This window comes from Ischnura elegans, chromosome 7, assembly GCF_921293095.1.
Source record: "Ischnura elegans chromosome 7, ioIscEleg1.1, whole genome shotgun sequence".
NCBI lineage: Eukaryota > Metazoa > Arthropoda > Insecta > Odonata > Coenagrionidae > Ischnura > Ischnura elegans.
The window spans coordinates 19,222,576-19,243,890 of record NC_060252.1 but is presented as its reverse complement, the minus strand read 5'-3'; the positions used below and the strand labels follow the sequence as shown (position 1 = coordinate 19,243,890).

The 21,315-nt window shown below is 38.4% G+C and overlaps 1 protein-coding gene across 1 annotated transcript in view; it reads right to left on the bottom strand.

Moving 5' to 3' along the window:
* Positions 1–2,768: 2,768 nt before the first annotated feature.
* The window catches only part of LOC124162355 (kynurenine/alpha-aminoadipate aminotransferase, mitochondrial-like), a 59,627-nt gene continuing 41,080 nt past the window's right edge, over positions 2,769–21,315 (bottom strand). Inside the window, exons 4-10 of the mRNA XM_046538865.1 lie at positions 16,548–16,737; positions 14,371–14,502; positions 13,764–13,907; positions 10,956–11,135; positions 6,493–6,619; positions 4,071–4,279; positions 2,769–3,116 (exon numbers count right to left, since the gene is read on the bottom strand). Of these exons, the coding sequence (XP_046394821.1) occupies positions 3,063–3,116; positions 4,071–4,279; positions 6,493–6,619; positions 10,956–11,135; positions 13,764–13,907; positions 14,371–14,502; positions 16,548–16,737 (1,036 nt within the window). The 3' untranslated portion in view covers positions 2,769–3,062. The remainder of the gene's footprint in view (positions 3,117–4,070; positions 4,280–6,492; positions 6,620–10,955; positions 11,136–13,763; positions 13,908–14,370; positions 14,503–16,547; positions 16,738–21,315) is intronic.

The following is a 21,315-nucleotide window of genomic DNA, read 5'->3' as shown; positions in this document are numbered from 1 at the left end:
TAATGAACACTTTACCGGTTACTGGTCTTCCGATCACAGGCTTAAGGTCAATGTGTCGCCATGGCTCACGGACCAATAACTGCTCTTTGAATACGCGTGTGTAGATAAATGCTTGGACAATGTCTGCATGTGACTCGACCTTGAAATATGATTCAAAAGTAGATTTTTCTTTTCATCTGCCAAGCTTTAAGGTTTTATGATGAAATTCACGGCTATTTTTAGGTTTTTTCACGGTAGACTAAATTTATGGCTAAATCGTAGTTTTAAGGTTTTCACGGTTGTGTGGGAACCCTGTCATTTTAAAATCACTCCAGTTGCATATTAAGTGTTTAGCAAAATTACTTTCATCATCTTTGCTATTTTTGTAAGCACTTACATGTTCTTTTTTCCTGACTTCGAAGCTTCTTCCTGTCTGCCCCACGTAGACAACATTGCAATCGCTGCATTATTTAAAACTATCGAAAGTCAGGACAGCACTCTGATAAACAAATATCTTTACTAGAGATGGGTCGAATAGCAGATTTCTCGAATTCGAATATTAAATCATTGCTCGAATATTCGAATACCTCGAATACTAAATGATGAATGCTGGAATGTTTGACTCGGTTGCCTATGCAGCAGGTAACACAAGATTTTGGGGAGTAATTTTGATTTCCTTTAAACGATTCGAACAGGAATTTAGCTGATTAATGAATATTTTAATTTTATGGAAACAATTGGGCATATAGTTAATTCAACTAACATCGCTTTACCCCCACTCCTGCTGCCAAGTGCTAGCTGACAATCTGAGGCATTTTGCAAAATACAAGCTCTTTTCCACCGGATTTTCTTCAATTATTTTCAGTCCATCTTTGGGAGTTCTCACGAGATAAGAAGATGAATTGGAATTGCTATCAGGGAGAAACCAAATATTCTGAGAAAACATCCCTTTGTCTGCGACTGTAACAATGAAGATTTATAGCACCACTCATAAATTGTAACTTGATATATGTTTTCGGAAAAAAATACCGCATCAACTTCCGAGAAGCTCTGCTGCTCATATCGAGTTTCGCCAGAATGCTAAGTCTCCGTCGTATTTTGACATTTATTTCTTTGCGTAAAATGCTTAAATAAACTCATAAATACGTCGTGCTTGGTCTTATTCTTTTTGAAATTACGCGCGCATTACTAATATTTCAATTCAATAAAGGTGTAACATCAATTGACGAAAGTCATTCTTAGACACCTTTTGTGCTAATAGATGACTCATGCAGCGGTTGACCTCCACAGAAATGGGGAACTTCGAAGCTGGTAGGAAAAAAAAGGTCAGTGGGGGAGAAAAGGGAGGGCCCGAAACACGTTTCTATTGTTCTCGTGTAACTTGGTATTTTTTCGAAGCTAAGGTCTTCGTAATATGATCCCTGCGCGAGCTGTGACCTTTTTTTATTTCGAAGAAGAGTAAAGCCTCAGAGGGAGGGGGGCTAGTGCTGAATGGAGAGGGATACCAGATCTTGGGAAATGCGCTAATGCAAGTATCCCACGGTACTCACACAGCAGTTGACCTCCAGAAATGGGGAACTTCGAAGCAGGTAGCCAGAAAAAGGTCAGTGGGTGAGAAAAGGGGGGAGGGCGTGAAACACGTTTTTATTGTTCTCGTAACTCGATATTTTTTTCGAAGCAGGGGTCTTCGTAATGCGATCCCTGCGCGAGCTGGGACCTTTTGTTTGATTTCGGAGAAGAGGAAACCGTCAGAGTGGGTGAGGTGAGTGCTGAATGGAGGGGGATAGCGGATCGTGGGAAATGCCCTAAGGTTGCTATCCCACGGCACTGAAGTTCTCCTGGTGGGGGGAATCGGGGATTTTGGGATTTTTTCACCCGACCATTTTCGGTTCCCCTCGTCGAACTCTTTTCACCGCTAAAATCCACGAATTTGATGTAATTCGTCAAGTTGCGTAAAACGGCGCTGCGAGCACTAAATGACTACAGTTCTCTACATTTTTCCGAGTCAACTACCAACGACGTGCGTGCGACAGTGTATGACGCGAAATTCAAAGTATTCGAGGTATTCGAGGCGGTACTTTTAGCATAACTATTCGAAACCTCGAATATCGAATACTTTCTAATATTCGAGGTATTCGAGTATTCGCGGATACTATTCGCACATCTCTAATCTTTACCCATCCTTTTCCCCTATTCTGGCATTGGTTTTAAAATTCATCTCTTCCTCCGCTGGGAAACTAGGTAACAATAATAAGATAAATGCATCATAATTTATGCCTGAAGATGATGATAACTCATCGAAACCCGTGTCGCGTTATGTAAAAAAGTGTGGTATGAGTAAAAGTGAATTGTCCAAGAAATCTTGTAATGGAATACCATACAGTTAAGAAAGAGTTAGTGAATTTTGGTTAAAAATTCACTCAAATCAAATATTGTACAGCAAGCTCTGTATGTTTCTTTACTTTAAAGTGCTATTCATAGGCGGATCTAGGGGTGGGGGGGGCACGGGGGCACGTGCCCCCTCCAGACCCTTAAAAATATGCAAGATTTTCATTACGGTCCCACTATCATTGCGTTCGTTTTGTATTACGAGGTATCTTTGTGCCCCCCCCAGAGCAAAATCCTGGATACGGCCCTTGCTTGTGCCCCCACCCCCCCCCAGAGAGAAATCCGCCCCTGGTGCTATTTAACATGATACATACGTCCTTCTTACTCTTAGCATTTTGGTTTATTCATCAGCATATCAATGGATGACTGTGCACCTTATTTCTAGGAATAATAATCCTCTCTCCTCAAAAAATAAATCTTTAATTGTAAACCATGATACTCTTTCTGATGCTCTAACATATTAAAATGCATACAAAAATATGATTCTGCTAATTTTGAGTGGGTGTACAATATCAAACTGTAAACTGCACTGAATTCATATAAACTCTTATCATTTGAAATAACAGATAACAAAATTCATGGAAAAATAGACTCAACTACAAAGTACATGACTAATGGTAACTATGTATCTACTGAACACAAAGCATAGCCATCTGAACACCATTCACCATCTTCACGATTCTCTGGGAAACAATTTATTTTTGAAGAGATAGCTCTTCTTTTATTAGCTGTGCAAAATTCTCCATCCCCTGTTGGATAAAAAGGATATAGTAAAGGTTAATGATGTCATTGCCATTGACAATTTCAACAAGGATGCTCAAATTATACAACTCAAAACTAGATGAAAGTTCAAATGGTCAAATCACCGAATATCTCGAATAATGAGCCTTTCACACTATTTGATATGCGATGACACTAAGTTATCAAGTACTTCAATTTCGAATATACAACAGAGATCATCCATGATTCCTTCAAAATCTGTTGACAATGGTTGGGTCTCTCATGATGGTTAGCACATTTGGTTGGTTTAATACTTTAAAAATAATTTTACCACAACTTATCATAGAAAGTAAGCATTGAAATATGTAAAATGCTGATCACTCCACAATTAGAAATGTATGTATACCTTAGAAATGCATGCAGGATTGGCAGTTTATTTTTTTCTGACTACCTGTTGTATGATGAAATTCACATTTTACATGTTCTAATTTTAAAGTAATAGTCAATTATTTACTTAATTTAAACTTTGCAACAAACTCAGTAGAGCATTACCAATAATATAACCTTCAATGTGCATATAATAAAAACAAAAGAATTGCGGTGCTTCATGCGCACAAGTTTGATCTAATTGTGGGTGACAGTAGCATCAGGATTTAGGAGCTGTAATGAAGACAAAGGAGTGGCAAAGTGTTCAGCTTTTTTTTAAATTTCAACTATCAATTGTTTTTATAATTGGTGGAAAAATGCCTATTCAGTATTCGATATTCAAGTGAGTTATTTGGAAAAAAATTAGGTATTCGTATACGACATTCAAATTTGAGAAAAATGCTATTTGAATCATCTCAACTCAAAACTGCTTCCTAGCAAAGAAGTTTGATTACATGTTTACAGGGCCCAGGGCTTCAGGCGGAAGTCCCACCCCCTACCCTGGATGCATTAATCCAACATTTGCAGGTGACTCAGTATTTCTATGTGAAACCTACCCTATTTATTTCCTCCTCAGTTGGCATTGAATAGGATAATCTCACATACTGACAGGGCTTGGATGCATCTGCCATGAACACGTGGCCCGGGACAATTAGTACATTCCTCTTCACTGCTCTTACTGTCACCATTTCGTTCACATCTTTGATGCCATTCACTTTGATCCATAAAAACATGCCAGCCTTTGGTACAGTCCATTCAGCCAAACCTGTGTAGGAGATTGAAGTCATGATGTGCGTACCTTAAATTCATTAAAATAATTTCACAGTGCATTGACAGATAAAAGAGAAATTTTAAAATGAATGCTCAAGAGTTAGCCATTTGGCTAAATACACAGATTTTTACAATATCGAGAGCGGGGGGTTTGTATTTATACTGATCCTAATTTTGGTAAAAAGGAGAGTAGCTGAGCTATGTGAAAGTATTTCCCCTAGGAGGAGCTACTATTCTCCAAAACAAAGAATTATGTAGTTGAGCCCCAAAGCAGATGGTAACCTCAGTGACAATAAGCAATAATGACTGTCACGACACTTCTGGAATCATCAAATTCAGTCAGGTGATTTTTGCCCTTAGAGCATTTCCTCCCTCAAATGTTTCACACATACAGTTAATAATGCTAGGGACACTACATGATATTTTGCATATATATTTACCCTCACTATTCTCCAGATTCATCAGGGAACTGCGCCCTTCCTCACCGTTAAAAATAGAGAGATGTCACACAGGGTAGAATCACTAAGTAGTGGGACTGAATTCATTAAAAATTTTTCACAGAACAAACCCAGACAAATCCTTAATATTCCATGAAATGGAGCACCCTTGTGCTTCAAATAACACATGTAATGCGATTCCCGGAGAGTGTACACTTTCTGGAACTCACAATCCACGATCCTGTTCGTAGATGTCATCATGGCCCCTTGCAGGTCTTCTACAGACCTGTATGTATCTGTTTCCCTTGAAGTCTTGCCAGAGCCATGGAAAAAGGAAGAAGTCTGGTTGTGCCAGATATGGACTGTAGGTGGGGTTAGGCGATGTGGTAACCCTGTTCTTGTCTAGAAACTCCCTCACCAGTAGCATGGTGTGGCAGAGTGCATTGCTGTGGAGAAGCATCCAATTATCCGCAATTGTTAGCAGCATGTGGAGGATGCATTTCTGCAGACTGTCAAGCACATCCACATAAAAACTAGCATTCACAGTCTGCCCAGGGGTTATGAACTCCCTGTGAACCACCCTACGACGGTCAAAAATGACAATGAGCATGTATTTGACCCTTGACTTGTTCATTTTGTCTTTCTTCTCACGTGGGGACTTGCTGGTTTTAAAACCCTCCCACCTCTCAGAACAGCTCATGTCACTCAAACAATGTTGAGCAGCTCATGGCAGCATCCTTAACCATTATGATGGTCTCGTCATGGTTTTCCGGAGTTTGACACAATTTTAATGGCATATCACAGCTTGAGATTTTTCCCCGTCTTGGATTGAGACCTGACTTCTTAACAGAGGTTCATGGAAGTTGACGTCGTTACTCTCCACTTATTCACAGGTGACTGGAAAAAAATATCAGGCTCTTCAGAAGGCTTCCACTACCAAACCCAAGTAGTCTGTTTCCCCATTAGCACTGCAGAAATTCAGTCCTGATACTTTTTGATCCAACCCTGTACATATGGACATTAAAAGGCAATAAAACTTCCTGGTTTCAATATTTCCCATTTAACCCAAATCCCTTTCCCACCAACCCCCTTCCTAAACTCCTCCACCTCCTTTCCTAACCCTTAGCACAGGAGCCAACCCCATCTCAGTATTTTCCTGGCCTGGGAAGGCAGCTGACCGTGCCCAAACCATCCTGTGAAATTTGTGAGTCATCTTCAACTCGGTTTGTACTTGCTTATTTTTTCTCATTCTTTGAGTACATTTTTATAATACATGCCGACATATTGTTTTCCACCGCTTCAAACAGCTATGTCCTCATAGCTGATTCATTAAATTAATGCAGACTATGATTCAATTATCCTTGATAAAAACTGCAAATGGTAATTCCCACACATTAATTCAAAACTTAACTACTGACCATAGCTTCAACATATTGAGTCATTTTCAAGGCAGACCCCTGAAAACCATGGAAGAAAGAAAACTATGGTCGATAGTTGAGTTTTGAATTAAAGTGTAGAAATTAGCTATTGTAGTATTTATCATGGATACATCGAACTTCCACCAAGTCAAGCCTGAAATGATTCCATGAGATACAAGATTGTTGCCTTATTTTCCTCACTTAGGTTTTCAGGAGATACGTATCCTAATCAAAAGCAGAGGCATATAAACAGATCCCAATTTCTGTAAGGGAGTGGGGCTGAAATCAATTTCTCAAAATTGAGGACATTACATACTCACTTTAATTACCTATTTAGATACATAGGTATTTACCTGTTAGATGTTTCTCTGCAGCTCTGATCATCATATCACGCTTTGATTTGTAATATTTCTGTACAGATTTCACATGCTCTTCAAACTTATCAGTTTTCCACAATTCTAATAGATTGGATATGATGACCTAAAAATCAATTGGAGAAAATGGAGATTAGAGAAAGAAATTGCACCCAAATATTTTATCGCACTTTCTCTTCTATGTACTAGGTGGAGATGGCTAGTGTGTGGTCTATTTAAGAAAAATTGAAAAACTGAATTTCTCATTCCATCAACAGCCTGGCCAGGTATATAAACAGTAAAAGAGAACCTGAGGCTCCAAATCTATGGAAAAAGGGGAAAAATTTGGAATTTCTAAATAAAAAGAAAACAAAATCACTTGCATCATTATTTGTGATTAATCATTTCTTTTTAGGAAATTCAGTCCCCAAAAATGAGAATGACCATCTTAAAGAGAGATGCACGATACAGGGAAATGTTCGACATAAGTCACTTCATGGTCAAATGCAGAATTTTTTAATGCAATAGCGCTTTATTATATATATTTATAGCACCTAATTACTCCCAGAAGAAATATGTTTGTATCACTGAAAGGAGATCAATTTCTCAAAATAGAGGACTTTACATCTATATTTTAATTATCAAGAATATGGAACATACACAATAAAAATTCAGGACTAATTACATTTTTCTTGGAAATCATTACAGACAATTTCAATAGTAATTTTTCTTACAGTATCCATGACCCTGGAACAGGGACGCCGACTTACAAAAAAATATTGGGTAGGCCCAAACCGGGGATCTTGCCCCGGGAAATTTCATAAGTAGTGAGTTTTCAGTTTTTTAAGCATTTTAGAAGAGTCATGTGATCAACATTAGAACCCTGATAACTCGAATCTCGATACTGGACACTCAAGGGAAAATCGACAAGCTTCACACATTTTTTCCTCACACCCATAATGAAATTTTGAGGGGGCTCGCACCCCCTCAGGCCCCATGGAGTCGGCACCACTGCCCTAGACCAGGCACATTGTCAGGGAGGGGCTTCAGGCCCCCCCAAATTACTTTCCCTTGTGGCGACCACCCACAGTACATCTTCTGAGGAGCACACTAGCCCAGGAGCACTTATCTAACACCTCATTTTTTGATTCTCCACACACACAGTTAGATTTAATGATTTCTGCTTCTGGCTAGCAATCACATTCACTTTAAGCATGATGCAAGCTAAATATATAGGGCAGAGAAAAATTATGTCACCAAATTATAACCCTGGCTAGCTGATGCCAGCAGGAACTGAATTTACTAGTGATGTTTTGGTCGAAAATGCATTAACCTGAAGAAACTTTTAGCCAACCACTCCGATTGGCCGCGAGTTTGCTTTGTTGCTGGAAGCTCTGGACTTTGAATTCTTTGCCTGCCGGAGATCACGATGCATGAAAGGCATCCCACAACAGGTCGAACTTACAGCCATTTCAAGTGCTTCGTTAAAAGTCTCTGTACTTTAAAAATGGTACATCTGACCGAAAAATCATCCGTAATTTTAATTTCCACTGGCATAGGCTATCCAGAGTTAAAATTTCGTGACAAATTTTTTCTTCACCCTACATAGCTAACTTGATAAAATGTACTGTTTTCTAATGTGTGCAAATTAATGGAGGAGATAACAAGAGAATGGGCAGCCTACATACTTCCCTATCACTCCAAGAAGCAAACTTACGCGCCTGCCCTGAACCACAGGTGTATTCAGACATGTGTTTTGGGAGGAGGGAGAGGGGTTCTGGCAAGCATAGCCAATATGTCATTCACAATCAATCCTTTTGATCCAAAGATTTTTCAAAATTTAACAAAACTAATAGGCATCCCATTAAAGGACTGATTAGCCACTTAGAAGTTTTGGCCAAAATAACCACGGTCACCACACACATTTTGCATTCATTATTGGAATTGATGACCCCCTACCAGGGAATAAATGGTAGCTCAAATATAAATGATGCTTGATTTCATGGCAAGCTATTCGAGACTCAAATCACCGATGACAGCGCTGAAGGCAATGACGTCATTTGCTAATATGGCCAACGCATCGAGGATGGTGTTGTGATGATCACATTGGTGTAATAGGATGAGACGTCGAGCCAATGTGAAAATTAAAGTATAAAATATCAAAGGAGATTTTTCTTGGCTTTGAGGAGGTATTTTGATTCCTAGGGGCAATGAAAAATAGCAGTTAAGATTAAGGAATCAATAAATTATAGCTGAAATATCCTCTACTAACTCACGGCGATTACTCAAAGACTTCCTAATTACCATAAATGCTCCGATAAAAACACTCTTCTTAGCTTAGTAGAAAAGAAAAGTCTAATATGTTGGTTACCTTAAATGCCTTTAACCAACAAACCACCGTGATGAACTTTTGCAATGAATGGCAACTAAAAGGCATTGTACATGAATATGAATGCATAAAATATACTAATTACAATGTTGTGATAGCTTATTAGCACAAATATAATTAGAAACATCAGAAAATACCCAACAATACCAATGATTAACTTTCCATTCTATTCGGGTTTCTTCACCGCGTTTGTTGTATTTTGAAGACAACAGTTTTGCTGAAATTACAGTCGGCGTCTTCAGGTCGAAGGTAAAATTTTTGGAAAATTTTTCCGCCTTATATAGGCATAAAATTTTCCGCCTTATATAGGCGGCGGCGGCTGCTGATCCGCTGCTGCTCTCTCATTGGCCGGTTGTCCATCTCTCATTGTTGGTGGTCGGAGAATCCTCTTCCATGCAGTATGCAAGTTGTAGCCTTGATCTCTGTTGAAATTTGCGGGCGTTTTCGCTATCTCAATAGCCTCTCTGATCAAGCGAGGGAAGTATTTATTCTCTTTAGCTATTATCCTGGCGTCTTCAAAGAGGATGTTATGCCCAGGTTCACTCCAAGCATGCTCAGATACGGCTGAGAGTTGGTGCTGCTTGTTTTTCGTAGCCCTCCGATGTTCCTGCAATCGGACTTTCATTGACCTGCAGGTCTCGCCAATGTAATATTTGCTACATGAACAAGGCACTCGATATATACCCTCATAAAGGTCCATTGGGAGTTTATCCTTCGCTCCGGGTAGCATGTCTGATATTTTTTTTCCACGCAATTGAAACGTGTAATTACGTTGTGTTTTCTGAGCATTCTGGCAATCTTTTCTGATGTGCCCGCCACAAAGGGAATTGTGGCGTATGCTTCCGGCTCCGGCCGGCTCTCTTCCTCAGAGGTCCTTTTTGGGGCTGCGTCTTTGTTTTCCTGCTTCACAAATCTTCTATTCAACATGCTACTGCTGTAGCCATTCCTTACCAGCACTTCAATGAGATGCTTCTTCTCCGCAGATAGTGACTCGGTGTCTGAGATGGCATAGGCACGATGTATTAATGTTGCCACCAAGGAGATTTTTTGCACTGGGTGGTGGTGCGAAGAAGCGTTCAGATAGCGGTCAGTATGAGTTTTCTTTCTGTGAACGGCATGTCCTAGGAGCCCATTTCTTTTCCTTTTTACCAAAACATCCAGGAAGGGAATTTGACCATCATGTTCCATTTCCATTGTGAATTTGATGGCGTGGTGCTGCGAGTTGAGATGCTGTAGGAATTTCTGCAATTCTTCGGCGCCATGGGGCCAAATGATGAACGTGTCGTCAACGTATCTCAGCCAGAGCGATGGTTTCTTTTCGTACGACGCGATGGCCTTTTCTTCGAAATCCTCCATGAAAAGGTTCGCTACAACTGGAGATAGTGGAGACCCCATAGCTGCCCCCTCTGTTTGTTCGTAAAATTCCCCATTCCATAAGAAATAAGAATTTCTTAGACAATATTCCACTAATTTGGGAAAGTCATTCGGGATGCCTTCAGAGATGAGTCGTCGGATGATATCCACTGATTCTTGGATAGGGACGTTTGTAAACAGAGACACCACATCAAAACGCCCGCAAATTTCAACAGAGATCAAGGCTACAACTTGCATACTGCATGGAAGAGGATTCTCCGACCACCAACAATGAGAGATGGACAACCGGCCAATGAGAGAGCAGCAGCGGATCAGCAGCCGCCGCCGCCTATATAAGGCGGAAAATTTTATGCCTATATAAGGCGGAAAAATTTTCCAAAAATTTTACCTTCGACCTGAAGACGCCGACTGTAATTTCAGCAAAACTGTTGTCTTCAAAATACAACAAACGCGGTGAAGAAACCCGAATAGAATGGAAAGTTCATCTAACCAACGCCGCGAAAATCTTCGAACCTACAATACCAATGATTTGTCGACATTGGTTCCTTAGGTAATTTCTTGGTATCCTCGGAGTTCTACTTCCGAATTCAGCCGATACTTAGCGTATTGCTTGTCTAGATTCTCGAATAATGAATCAAAATATAATATGTAATGATTACTCTATAACTGGTTTTTGTGTCCAAATGGATGAAATATTTACCTGAGATAGGGAGCTGGCGTGCAGGCTTGCAACTTGCATGTGGAGCTCAATCCTCTTTACCAAGGGCTTTGGCCCCGAGACGAATCCCATTCGAAGTCCTGAGCTGAGGATTTTGGAATACGAATCAAACCTCAGAACTCTGCCTTCCGTATCCATGGAGAGGAAACTTTGTGGGTTTTCCTGAAAATGATTATCATTTTTGTTAAACTCTACTTCTGGGAGGTAATTTACTTCATTGCAAATTTGTTAGAGTGATTGAGAATAATAAAATCTGCTAGCAAAATGACTTTTTTGACATAGGAGTGATTTAAATTAAACATTGGTCAAGAAGGAATTATTTATAAAAACTTAATTATGTTATTTGGTCATTACCATTAACGTATTCAACGGTGTTCGGCGAGATGTTGTGGAACATAATGATATTACTGTGGACATGCACTGAGTTTGCTCTTCATTTATCATTTTATCATTACCATTAACCATTACTGCTCAGTATATGAATACACAGGGTTCGTGCCAACTTTCCATTTCCCCTGATTTTCCCTGATTTCATGTCCCAATTTTCTTTATTTCCCTGACTTTATATCAAGTGCAAAGCAATTATACACACAAACTCGCAGTTTGGAAAATGCAGCATGGTTCATTGTGAAATAAACTTGATTCATCCCGTGAGTGTAACACATTCCAGTTAAAATTTCAAAAAATGTAAAATTCACGCAGTCATTGCTCAGTATCTGAGATTATTATTCATTATGTAAATCCACACAAAATTAATGAAAATTATCTATTTGCTTTCCATTATTGCAGCAAACTAACGTATCACAGCGATTTAACCCAAGGAAAATATCACTTGACACACTGTATTTTAATCTTAATCTTATTGTACAGTGGTTTCCAAAAGTACATCCACTTCAAGATGGCTCTCTGACTAACAATCCCTTATTTATCTCTCATCAACATAGCGTCAAATCAACAAAATAAAAATAAAAACAAACATTCTCACAGACAAATAAAACAAACAACAAATGAACTCAAAAACAGAAAACAAACTAAACATATACAAAAGTGATTCCGGTCATAAAAACACATACATCAAGACACATACATCAAAATTAGTCATCATTTGAACTAAATGCCACAGTTTTATCAGTTACTAACTTAGCCCTCTAGGCCTTAAGGTCATTTGTTTACTAGTACCCCGGGCAGACTTGCAGGGTTATACCTCTGAGGGCTGGGAACCAAGACAGAGACTTTCACACCCTTACGAGGGGTGTGTAGAGGAAGGAAAAAGGGAATGGAGGCACTGCCACAATGTGAGTCCGACGATGCCACCAGGGTAGATATAGGGAGGGAAAGGTTTAGGATGGAAAAATCCCAACACTGTACATACAGTAAAACCTCTATGTAGTGAACCTCTTTACATCATAAACCTCCATACAACCCCTACGGTCCTGTCAGATTTACGTGTAAATTTACAGGCAAACCTCTTTGTAGTGAACCTCTTTCTTTCATAAAACCTCCACTTATCATACCAAGGAGATACCCCCGAGACAGCCTAACTACCTCCGCAAATTGTTCCGTGACAACTATCGACCATTAATGCAGCTGCGATTACGTACATGGAATGATTTTTTCAGCAATACATGTTTCACACTTATTTTTTTTCTTTTACACTTTTAATATGCTGTTATTTTCATGTTAACCATTAGTTATGGCCATTTTGTTATGTATGAGAGTATACCTAACAGTAAATAAGAAAAAAAGATATCCAACTATCCTGTGTATCCAAGTGACTGTTGAATTAATAGAGATCACATCATTTTCTCTTGAATCATGGTAAAAATCACGCGATAGCGCTCGCTTTGTGTTATCATTAAATAATAAATATGTAGTCACTCTTGTATGCATGTTTATATAAACGCATGAATATAATGGTTTAAAAGAGAGTAGTACCTTACATTTCCAAAGGATATGAAAAATGGTGCATATCACTAAAACCTCTCTATAGTGAACCTCCATACATCAAATTGCCCAAATTTTAGTCCCCTCCATTACGATGTAAAGAGGTTTTACTATAATTAGAGTGACAAGGGCTAACATTAGGTAATTATTAGGCCATTAGGCCAGCTAAATTTTGAGCCAATGACCTCTTCTTCACCTCTCTCTCTCTTTCAGAATGCAAACAAAACAAAACATCCACCTTGCCACTTCAACACAGGAATGTTCAACTACTGTTTCACTAAATTAAGTGTACCGGGGTCCAGCCACAGTGATAACTTTACGTAGTCACTGGCAATGCACAAATTATGCAAAAATTCCACAGAGAAAAAAATCATTCACCCTGACCAAGATTCAAACCTGGATCCCCCGATTTTCTGTCGAATGCTCCTTAATTTTAGTCTCATATACTTAATTTAGCCAAGAACGAACAGCTCTAATGCTCGAAGCTGAGACTTTGCTATCTGGCTGTGGTGTAGTGCGCAAGACTTGGACTGCTAGTTTCACAATAGGCTCAGTAGTCCAGACCATCTTGTCTGGTATAGTCCTAAAATTTCCAAAAAAAGGAACAACACCTTGGTAGCTTTACTGGATAAAGCACTCAACCAGAAGTTGGGAGATATGGGTTTGAATCCTGGTCAAGGCAGCTGATTTCTTATCTGTGAAATTTTTGCACAATACTATTTTCACTTTTATGCTGCACAGCTGAGTTTAATCAAATAATCTAATTTCCCAGACAATTCCCAGAGTTCACTGACCCTTATAGTTATGAACCCAAATACATACAATAATACTGCTATTTAGGCTTACATCAAGGAAATGAAGGTGATAATATGGGTCATCTTCGAGTATCAGTAAGTTGTACTTGCAGGCTAATTGGTAGATTTCCTTCTTTCTCTCCAAAAGGAGAACCGTTCCAGTTGGATTTCCTCCAGTAGGGTTGATATACATTACCTGTAAGAATGGAATTTTCACCAAATAAATGCAGGACAAACATCCAATGCACAGATTGAATAGTCTAAAAATTAAATACATATGTACATATTCAACATAATTAGGTTGATTTTTCAAATTCTTTCTGCAACAAGTGCATACTTCTTTATCATTCTTAAAATATTACTGATAGAATGTAGGGGAAAATGAAAAATAATCTCATATAAAGTAACAATGTACACATAATAATTTTTACAGACATTATTGTTTTTCCCAACTTTGAAAATTTTCATGTGTTTTCGATGAAACTTAATGCCCCCAACTAGTCACCACACTGAGTTATGGAACAGACATTGTCCCACAATTGACTGCGTAGGAGGCATGGATGGGTGGAAAACTTTCTCCATACCAAAAGAAAGAGTCAAACTGCCCAATACTACTGGTGGGCATTACATGCACTTCTGTGTAAATTTAAATTAGGTACCTTGGGCACACCTTTCCTGTCATTCACACTCTTTCCTTTGAAGCATGCCTCCAGTGCTTTCCTGAGCTTATCAGGCTGCATTCCATTCTCATCTTCAGGAATGCATATGAATTGAGGATTGAGGGGCTTTAACTGCAAAAGGATAAAAAAAGGGTTTTATGCACAATTAAATAAAGTAAATGAAATTTATCCACTAGTTTTTTCCCAAATGTAAAGTTAAGAAAATTCCTTCAAATTCTCAGTCGTTAAAAAAAAAATTGCTAGAGCTAGAAGAATGCATTATTAAATACATAGGTATCCTATAGGTATTCATTGTTAAATATACATTGCTCTTGAGGATGTTTTTAAACACAATATTTATAATTATAAATGCATGGATATAGTGACCTACTCATAACTTATTGAAAGAAATATGTATGCACCCACTTTCTTAACTTTTATCCCTCACAATGATACTCATTCAACAACGCAAGTACATAATCTTGTGTCTTCTGCTTTTCAAAGATATTAGTTCTGGATCAATCATTAAGTAATGTCACATTGATTGAGCAAGAATCTAATAATAATGAAATAAAATAGGTAATTTTTAATTCTTAATAAAATGTATAAAATTTATACTTTGACATAAAATTTTGTTGTAGGCATATGCATGTACTGATCTCTGCACATTACCGAAAATTTTATAAAAGGTAATAACAAAATGTAATTGGCACTTACACCTAACTAGAAATAACCTTAAAATAGTAATGGTAAGAAATTCTAGTGACAAATAGCAAAATCTCAAAGGCAATTTTCCAATCTACCTATTTCCTAATTCACAGCATGCTTGTAAGTTCAAACATTATCATCAGATGCAGGGGTGCAGGTAGGAAATAAGGCTAGGGGGGGTTTTAGGCACAACTAATACTAGGGGGCCTGAGGGTGTGGAATACGTGCCAGGGTAAGGGGCCCTCCCCCAGAAAAATTTTAAGATAAATGTTAAGTACACCAATGGATGAATTTCGCCACGAAAAAATATTTGACTAAGCCGGGATTCGAACCCAGATCTCCCGATTGCCGTGGGACCCATCCCGAAGTTCGCTCTGAGGAAATGGCTTGGTGGTGTAACTGGCTAACACACCTGACCGGCAATCGGAAGATCCGGGTTCGAATCCGGGTTAAGTCAAATAATTTTTCGTGGCGAATTTCATCTATTGGTGTATTTAACTTTGCACCCGTGCGCGTGACTGCGTACAAAGTCACTTATTCCTGTAGTGTCTTGAGATAAATGGTTAAATGGTGAGTTTTACAGCTTCCTGAGGAATATTTTATTAATTCTTACACTATTACATAAGTAATATTAATTTAATTAAGTAAAATGGATTTAACTTAAAAATTTCTCTGAGCTCTATGGGGGGGAGGGGTTTAACCCCCAAAACCTCACCCTCACTGCACCCATGATCAGATGGAGACTAGATGTCTTTTCCTAGTTCCAAAGAATATTTATATGAGAACAGAAGTGAGATTATGAGAAAAAAGTTTTGTCAATTTCTTCCCTTCATCAAAACCTCATTTTGCCTCATAATCTCATCTCTCCTTTGTTACATACACTTTGAAAGCAAAAAAGACATTCAATTTCCACTCAATTATTAATATGTGAATGTAGGAAAGTGCTAAGAAATGAGGCGAATGTGGTATGGTGTGGTATTTGGTATGAGGAAGCAATGGACAATTTATGTCATTTGCACCACAGGGAAGAGCAGGGAAGAAGAGTGGAGAAAATCTCAGCATTAGAATTAGCCTACTCTTAATATAAAGTACCAAGTGAACCATGGCTGAAAGTCCCATCCAATGGATGGAGTGTCATACTTGAAGTGTCCTCCACACAACATACAAGCAGGGCTCAGGAAAAAATATCGGTCACTGCCTGGATTTGAACCCAGGCCCATGGGTTATAAAGCCAATAATCTAGCCACCACAAAAAACCATTCCCTCACGAGTAGGATATTTTAATTGTGGTTCCGTTTTTGTAACAGTGAAGGTCTATTAAATATACACCCTAAAAATGTTTCTTTTCTAGCACAGTTACTCACACAAAATTCTTCATCTACCATCGATCACCTGTCATTCCACAACAATTTGTTAGGTTGGCTGATTTTTAAAATTCAATACTTTACCTCAATTCATTTAGGACTTACGATTCCTAAGGCTCCTGTGTAAATAGGATCTTGTACAATTACAGGTTCCCCTTCTTCCAGGCTCATTTCAAAGGCTTTACTCAGCCCATCTTGGCTGCCGGACGTGACTATGATGTCATAATTATCCCAATTTGGAGGATTGTGGGTTTTCTTCATGATTTCAAACAGCTGCTTCCTCATGGCAGGGTAACTACAAAGAAAAGTCAATAAATGAATAGCCTCCAAGTGTATTCATCATGGTGGAACATATAAAAAGGCTGGGCCTTAGTTAGATTTCAGTTAAGATCTTAAACTGAGGCCAGAAATGGACTCAGGCTGTCCTAGGGCAAAGTCTGTTGAACTCAAATGAATAACATTGTGGCGTTATTTGAGCATTTACAGCTGCATTATGTTGGCATTTGTATTACTCAGGTTGAATGGCTTCAGAATATCAATATGCTCGTGGCAATTCTCTCAATCTGCGGGAGAAATATTTTGTACCTTAAAAACCCTAAAATCAGTGTTATTCTTATCCCCAGAGAAATGTTTTGCTTTCAATTTTTTTAATAGAGTTATATTAAAGATAACCTCTTACCCTGACTACAGGACACTCCCTTGCCCCTGATACTATCATCTCCAGTAAATTCTGCTATATCCCCAACTGAAACAAACACTTTTCATTTTATAGAAGATAGCGTTCACTTTGGTATAAAATTTTTATTCTTCAACATTACTTTATTTGTTTGACCAGGGCTTTTCACCTCTTAATGGCATAATCAGTCAATTTAATCTTTGTTACAAATCCCCAAAATAGTTGACACTGACATGCCATCATGAAATGGGTACACCTTGATGGTGCAATAAGTCCTTGTGCTATGTTGAAAGTATTCTGTGTACATTCTCAAGGTCCCTAAGACTTATAACATATTCCAATAACCTATCTGAGATCCCCCATTGGGATTTGAAAATTGTAGATTATTTTTAATATCAGTCTGAGCCCACTATTAATTGTTAAATTTTATTCATTAATCTCAAATATGCTTCCAGAAGGCAAAACTGATCATTTATTTTTATAATTAAGTTTACATCAGTTACAGTTAAGGATTGGGAAGGAAAAATGTGTAGGCAGGGTTAAAGTTAGCGAAGAAAAGTTGTGAATGAATGTATTCAGAGAAAAAGTTGTTGGTTCCGCCTTAAGAGGGTGGAGAAAAATTGTCTGAAATTTTTAACCTTGGATAGCTGATACCAGTGGGAACTAAAATTACCAATGAGATGTTTTGATTGACAATGCACCATTTATAAACTGCAGAAACTTTGAGCCAAGCGCTTCCGATTGGCCGCGCGTTTTCCCTGTTGCCGGATGCCTTGGATACATCGCGATCTCCGGCAGTCAGAGCCAAGGTGCATAACGCACCTTGGGCACAGCATTCAAAGTCATTAGTTGCCCAGAGCATCTGGCAACAGGGGAAAAAAAGGGACAATAGGAGCGCTTGGCGCAAAGTTTCTGTCATTAAAAATTAGTGCGCTTTCTAGCTTAACAGCATTTTTAATTTTGATTCATACTGGCATCAGCTATCCAGGGTTAAAATTTTCTGAAACAATATTTCTTTACCCAGTGTTAAGGAATGGAGAGAAAAATGATTGAAGGCAGAACGATGAACGTCTTTACCCAGACCCTTAACGTCTTTACGTTAATCGTTGTCTTCAATCATTTTCTCTCCATTCCTTAACACTGGGTAAAGAAATATTGTTTCACATTGTATTGTATTGGTTCATAACAAATCCTCAGTGTTAAAATGGAATTCCAAGCTTTATTAGACGATTGGAGTTGTGTAGATTGATGGAGCAGGTAACTGACCTATTTCTAATAGATCTTAACCAATAAAGGGACTACACCAAACAACAAATTTGTTGGGACAGGAAAAATCATGCCTTCGCTGCATGGGGTTTCGATGACGGCTGTGATACGTGGGTCGCGTCTGCACAGGGGCATCCAAGTGTTGCGTGTTCTTTATGATGCAAGTCGAATAATTTCTGAATCTTTGTTTACTCGCCATAAAAATTTTTTCTTTAGCGATGATAACCAATTTAATTACTGTCGGCGTCAAAATGATGTGCCGCTGTACTTTGCAAATTTGTATCTGGACTTCAGTGCATGCTATACAAATGAATAATATGTCACTTTAAAGGAAATTTTATTCTCAATTCTAATTTATTTTGTATTTTATGAAAAATTCAAAAATGTAGACACGCGAGTGCAATAAATTACTCCGCGCACCATAAAAGACCGTATCGCCGTTCTCATAGTTTTTCGCGCGCTCTTCCTAACAATTTCGACCGAAGAAGCTAAACGATTACGTTTTTAACTACGTTTAATGATCCATTGTTGTTTTCGACTGAAGAATTTGTAAAACGATAATTGATACGACCCTATGGAGCTTCGGCAGAATTTCACACAAATGCTTAAATTTCAGCTTTCTACCTTTTTTTGCGGCGATGGTAGTCGAGAACATTTTTGGAGTGCCATAATTTAAGTCGATATCAGTTGACAGTTTTATGAAGCCATTATGCTTGAAAGAGCACGAGCACATATTTTCCTTCAGACTTACGAGATAAAACGCATTATTAGAATTCCATTGAATGATCGGTAATTATCTATGCTCGTAACCGGTATATACTAGATATGGGTAAACGACGATGAATATTAAGTGGAGGTAGTGAGTCCCCACGAGAGACAACACGCCAGTTTGCAATGCCCTGAGGTCACAACGGCATCCTCACAAGATATTGCATTGATGATGCCTTCATAGAAGCTGGACACGAACGGCATTCTGTTGACTTAACCGTTCTTCTGTACCAAAACTCAGAACCATCCTGGAGTAAGCCAGGTAATATTTGAATACACGCCTTTTCGCCCTTCATCTAGTACACTAGATGGAGGGAGAAAAGGCGTGTTAATTAGTTAATAATTACCCCTTCATAATTGAAGCAAATTTAAAGTCAGATTTACCCTTAATCAGTCCTTAGCAGCACGTATCTCATTTTAAAATGTGCGCCATCTGAAGGCTAAAAATAGAAATATTTGGAATAATTAGTCTTTAAAGCACAATCACATGAGTTGAATATGTCTTAACAGTTAAGGGAATAAAAACACGTGAAAGAACCTGATCCAACTCATTTTTTATGACAACAGAAAGACCTCTGTCCATGCCAAATAGAAAAGCAAAGATCGCTGTTCCGAAAACTCTAGTTGTACCGGTAATGTTGCAAGGAAGCAGTTTAGAATGGAGATGTTTTCACTCGATCGTAGCAATATACCTAACCAAGCACACGCACTGAAATGAGTGAGGGGGAGGATTGCATTGCATTTCCAACTAACTCCTCTCAAACATTCCATACCAAAATGAAAATTATTCAATTACAACCGAAAGAAAGAATAGCTATGCCTACATAGGGGCAGTTTGGGCTGATTGTGAGTTCCCTGCTGGGGCTCTCCTTTGGAGAATTTTAGGCAATGCACGGCCGTAAAATGGATTTTGACGCTATTCTGGCTCTTAAAAACTAGATAAAATTTAAAGAAAATAGCAATTTCGTAATAAAAATGCTGTGATAACTGAGATTTCACAAGTTATAACATAGGAAATTGTATTATGGTTCTATTATCTACTGAAGAGAATTTTTTCCCTTAAACTGCACCAAAATCTAAAAAAATCCCAGGAAAATAATATTTTCGAATAACTTTTTCAGAAAAGCATCAGGATAGCAGACTGTTGACTGATGATGATGAAAATAATTTCGAAAAATTACATAGGTTAAAATCATTTTTATTTATAAATAAGAAGCGGTAACTGTTTTCAGTTATTTTAATTCAAAATTATTCTATTTAAAAGTAGTTTTCTAAAGTCATATGTCTCACACATATCCTCATTTCTCTGGTGACTGCTAGCTCAATCTGCCGCAGAATATTCAGTCTTTCCTCCAGCTTCTGGCATTTAAAAACTCGCTCCAAAACATCTATTTCATCCACCTGGGCGCATCACGCTATTGCTACCTTCTTCTTCTCTCTCTTTATCGTCCACATTCTGTCTGCGCCAAAATTCGGGGATCCTCACTGCTAATCGGTCGGCTCACTGCTAATAAAGCAGTCGGCTAACACAGCGATATTATTATCACACTCTTCGAAAAATACCCCATAAATATACAATAACACTGGTTAACATAGATTTTGTCCGAGAAACGTTGTTGGGTGATGTTAGACGTATTTTTCGCGCTGATCTGGTGGCTAATTTAACTAAATCGTACCAAAAAATGGGCTGCAATATGAATTTAAAAATTCACTTTCTCGATTCATACCTCGACTTTATTTCCACCAAGCCTCGGCGCTGTTAGTGATGAACACACTGTGTTTTTCCACCAGGATATTTTACACAAGGAAAAATGGCACCAATGAAAGTTCAGCAACATGTTAGCATATTACTGCTGGACACTGACTAGAGGCTTGCCAGGGGCTAAATATGCGAGGAATTAATTCTAAGAAAGTACCCATTTTTTCACATTTTTTAAAATAACGATTTATTTCTTGAAATGTCCTTGAAACCTTATTTAATCCGGTCGTCTTAAGGAAACTAGACGTAATATTAAAAAAAATCTGAGCCAAGTTTCGTAATCAGCACGAAAAACACCTTCAAGATCACCCAACAACATGTCTATGACACGGAAAAAGTTTTTTTTCTTTGGCCAGTGTAACAGGGTAGTTTCCTTCATCAAAGAAAATGAAAGGCATTGATTG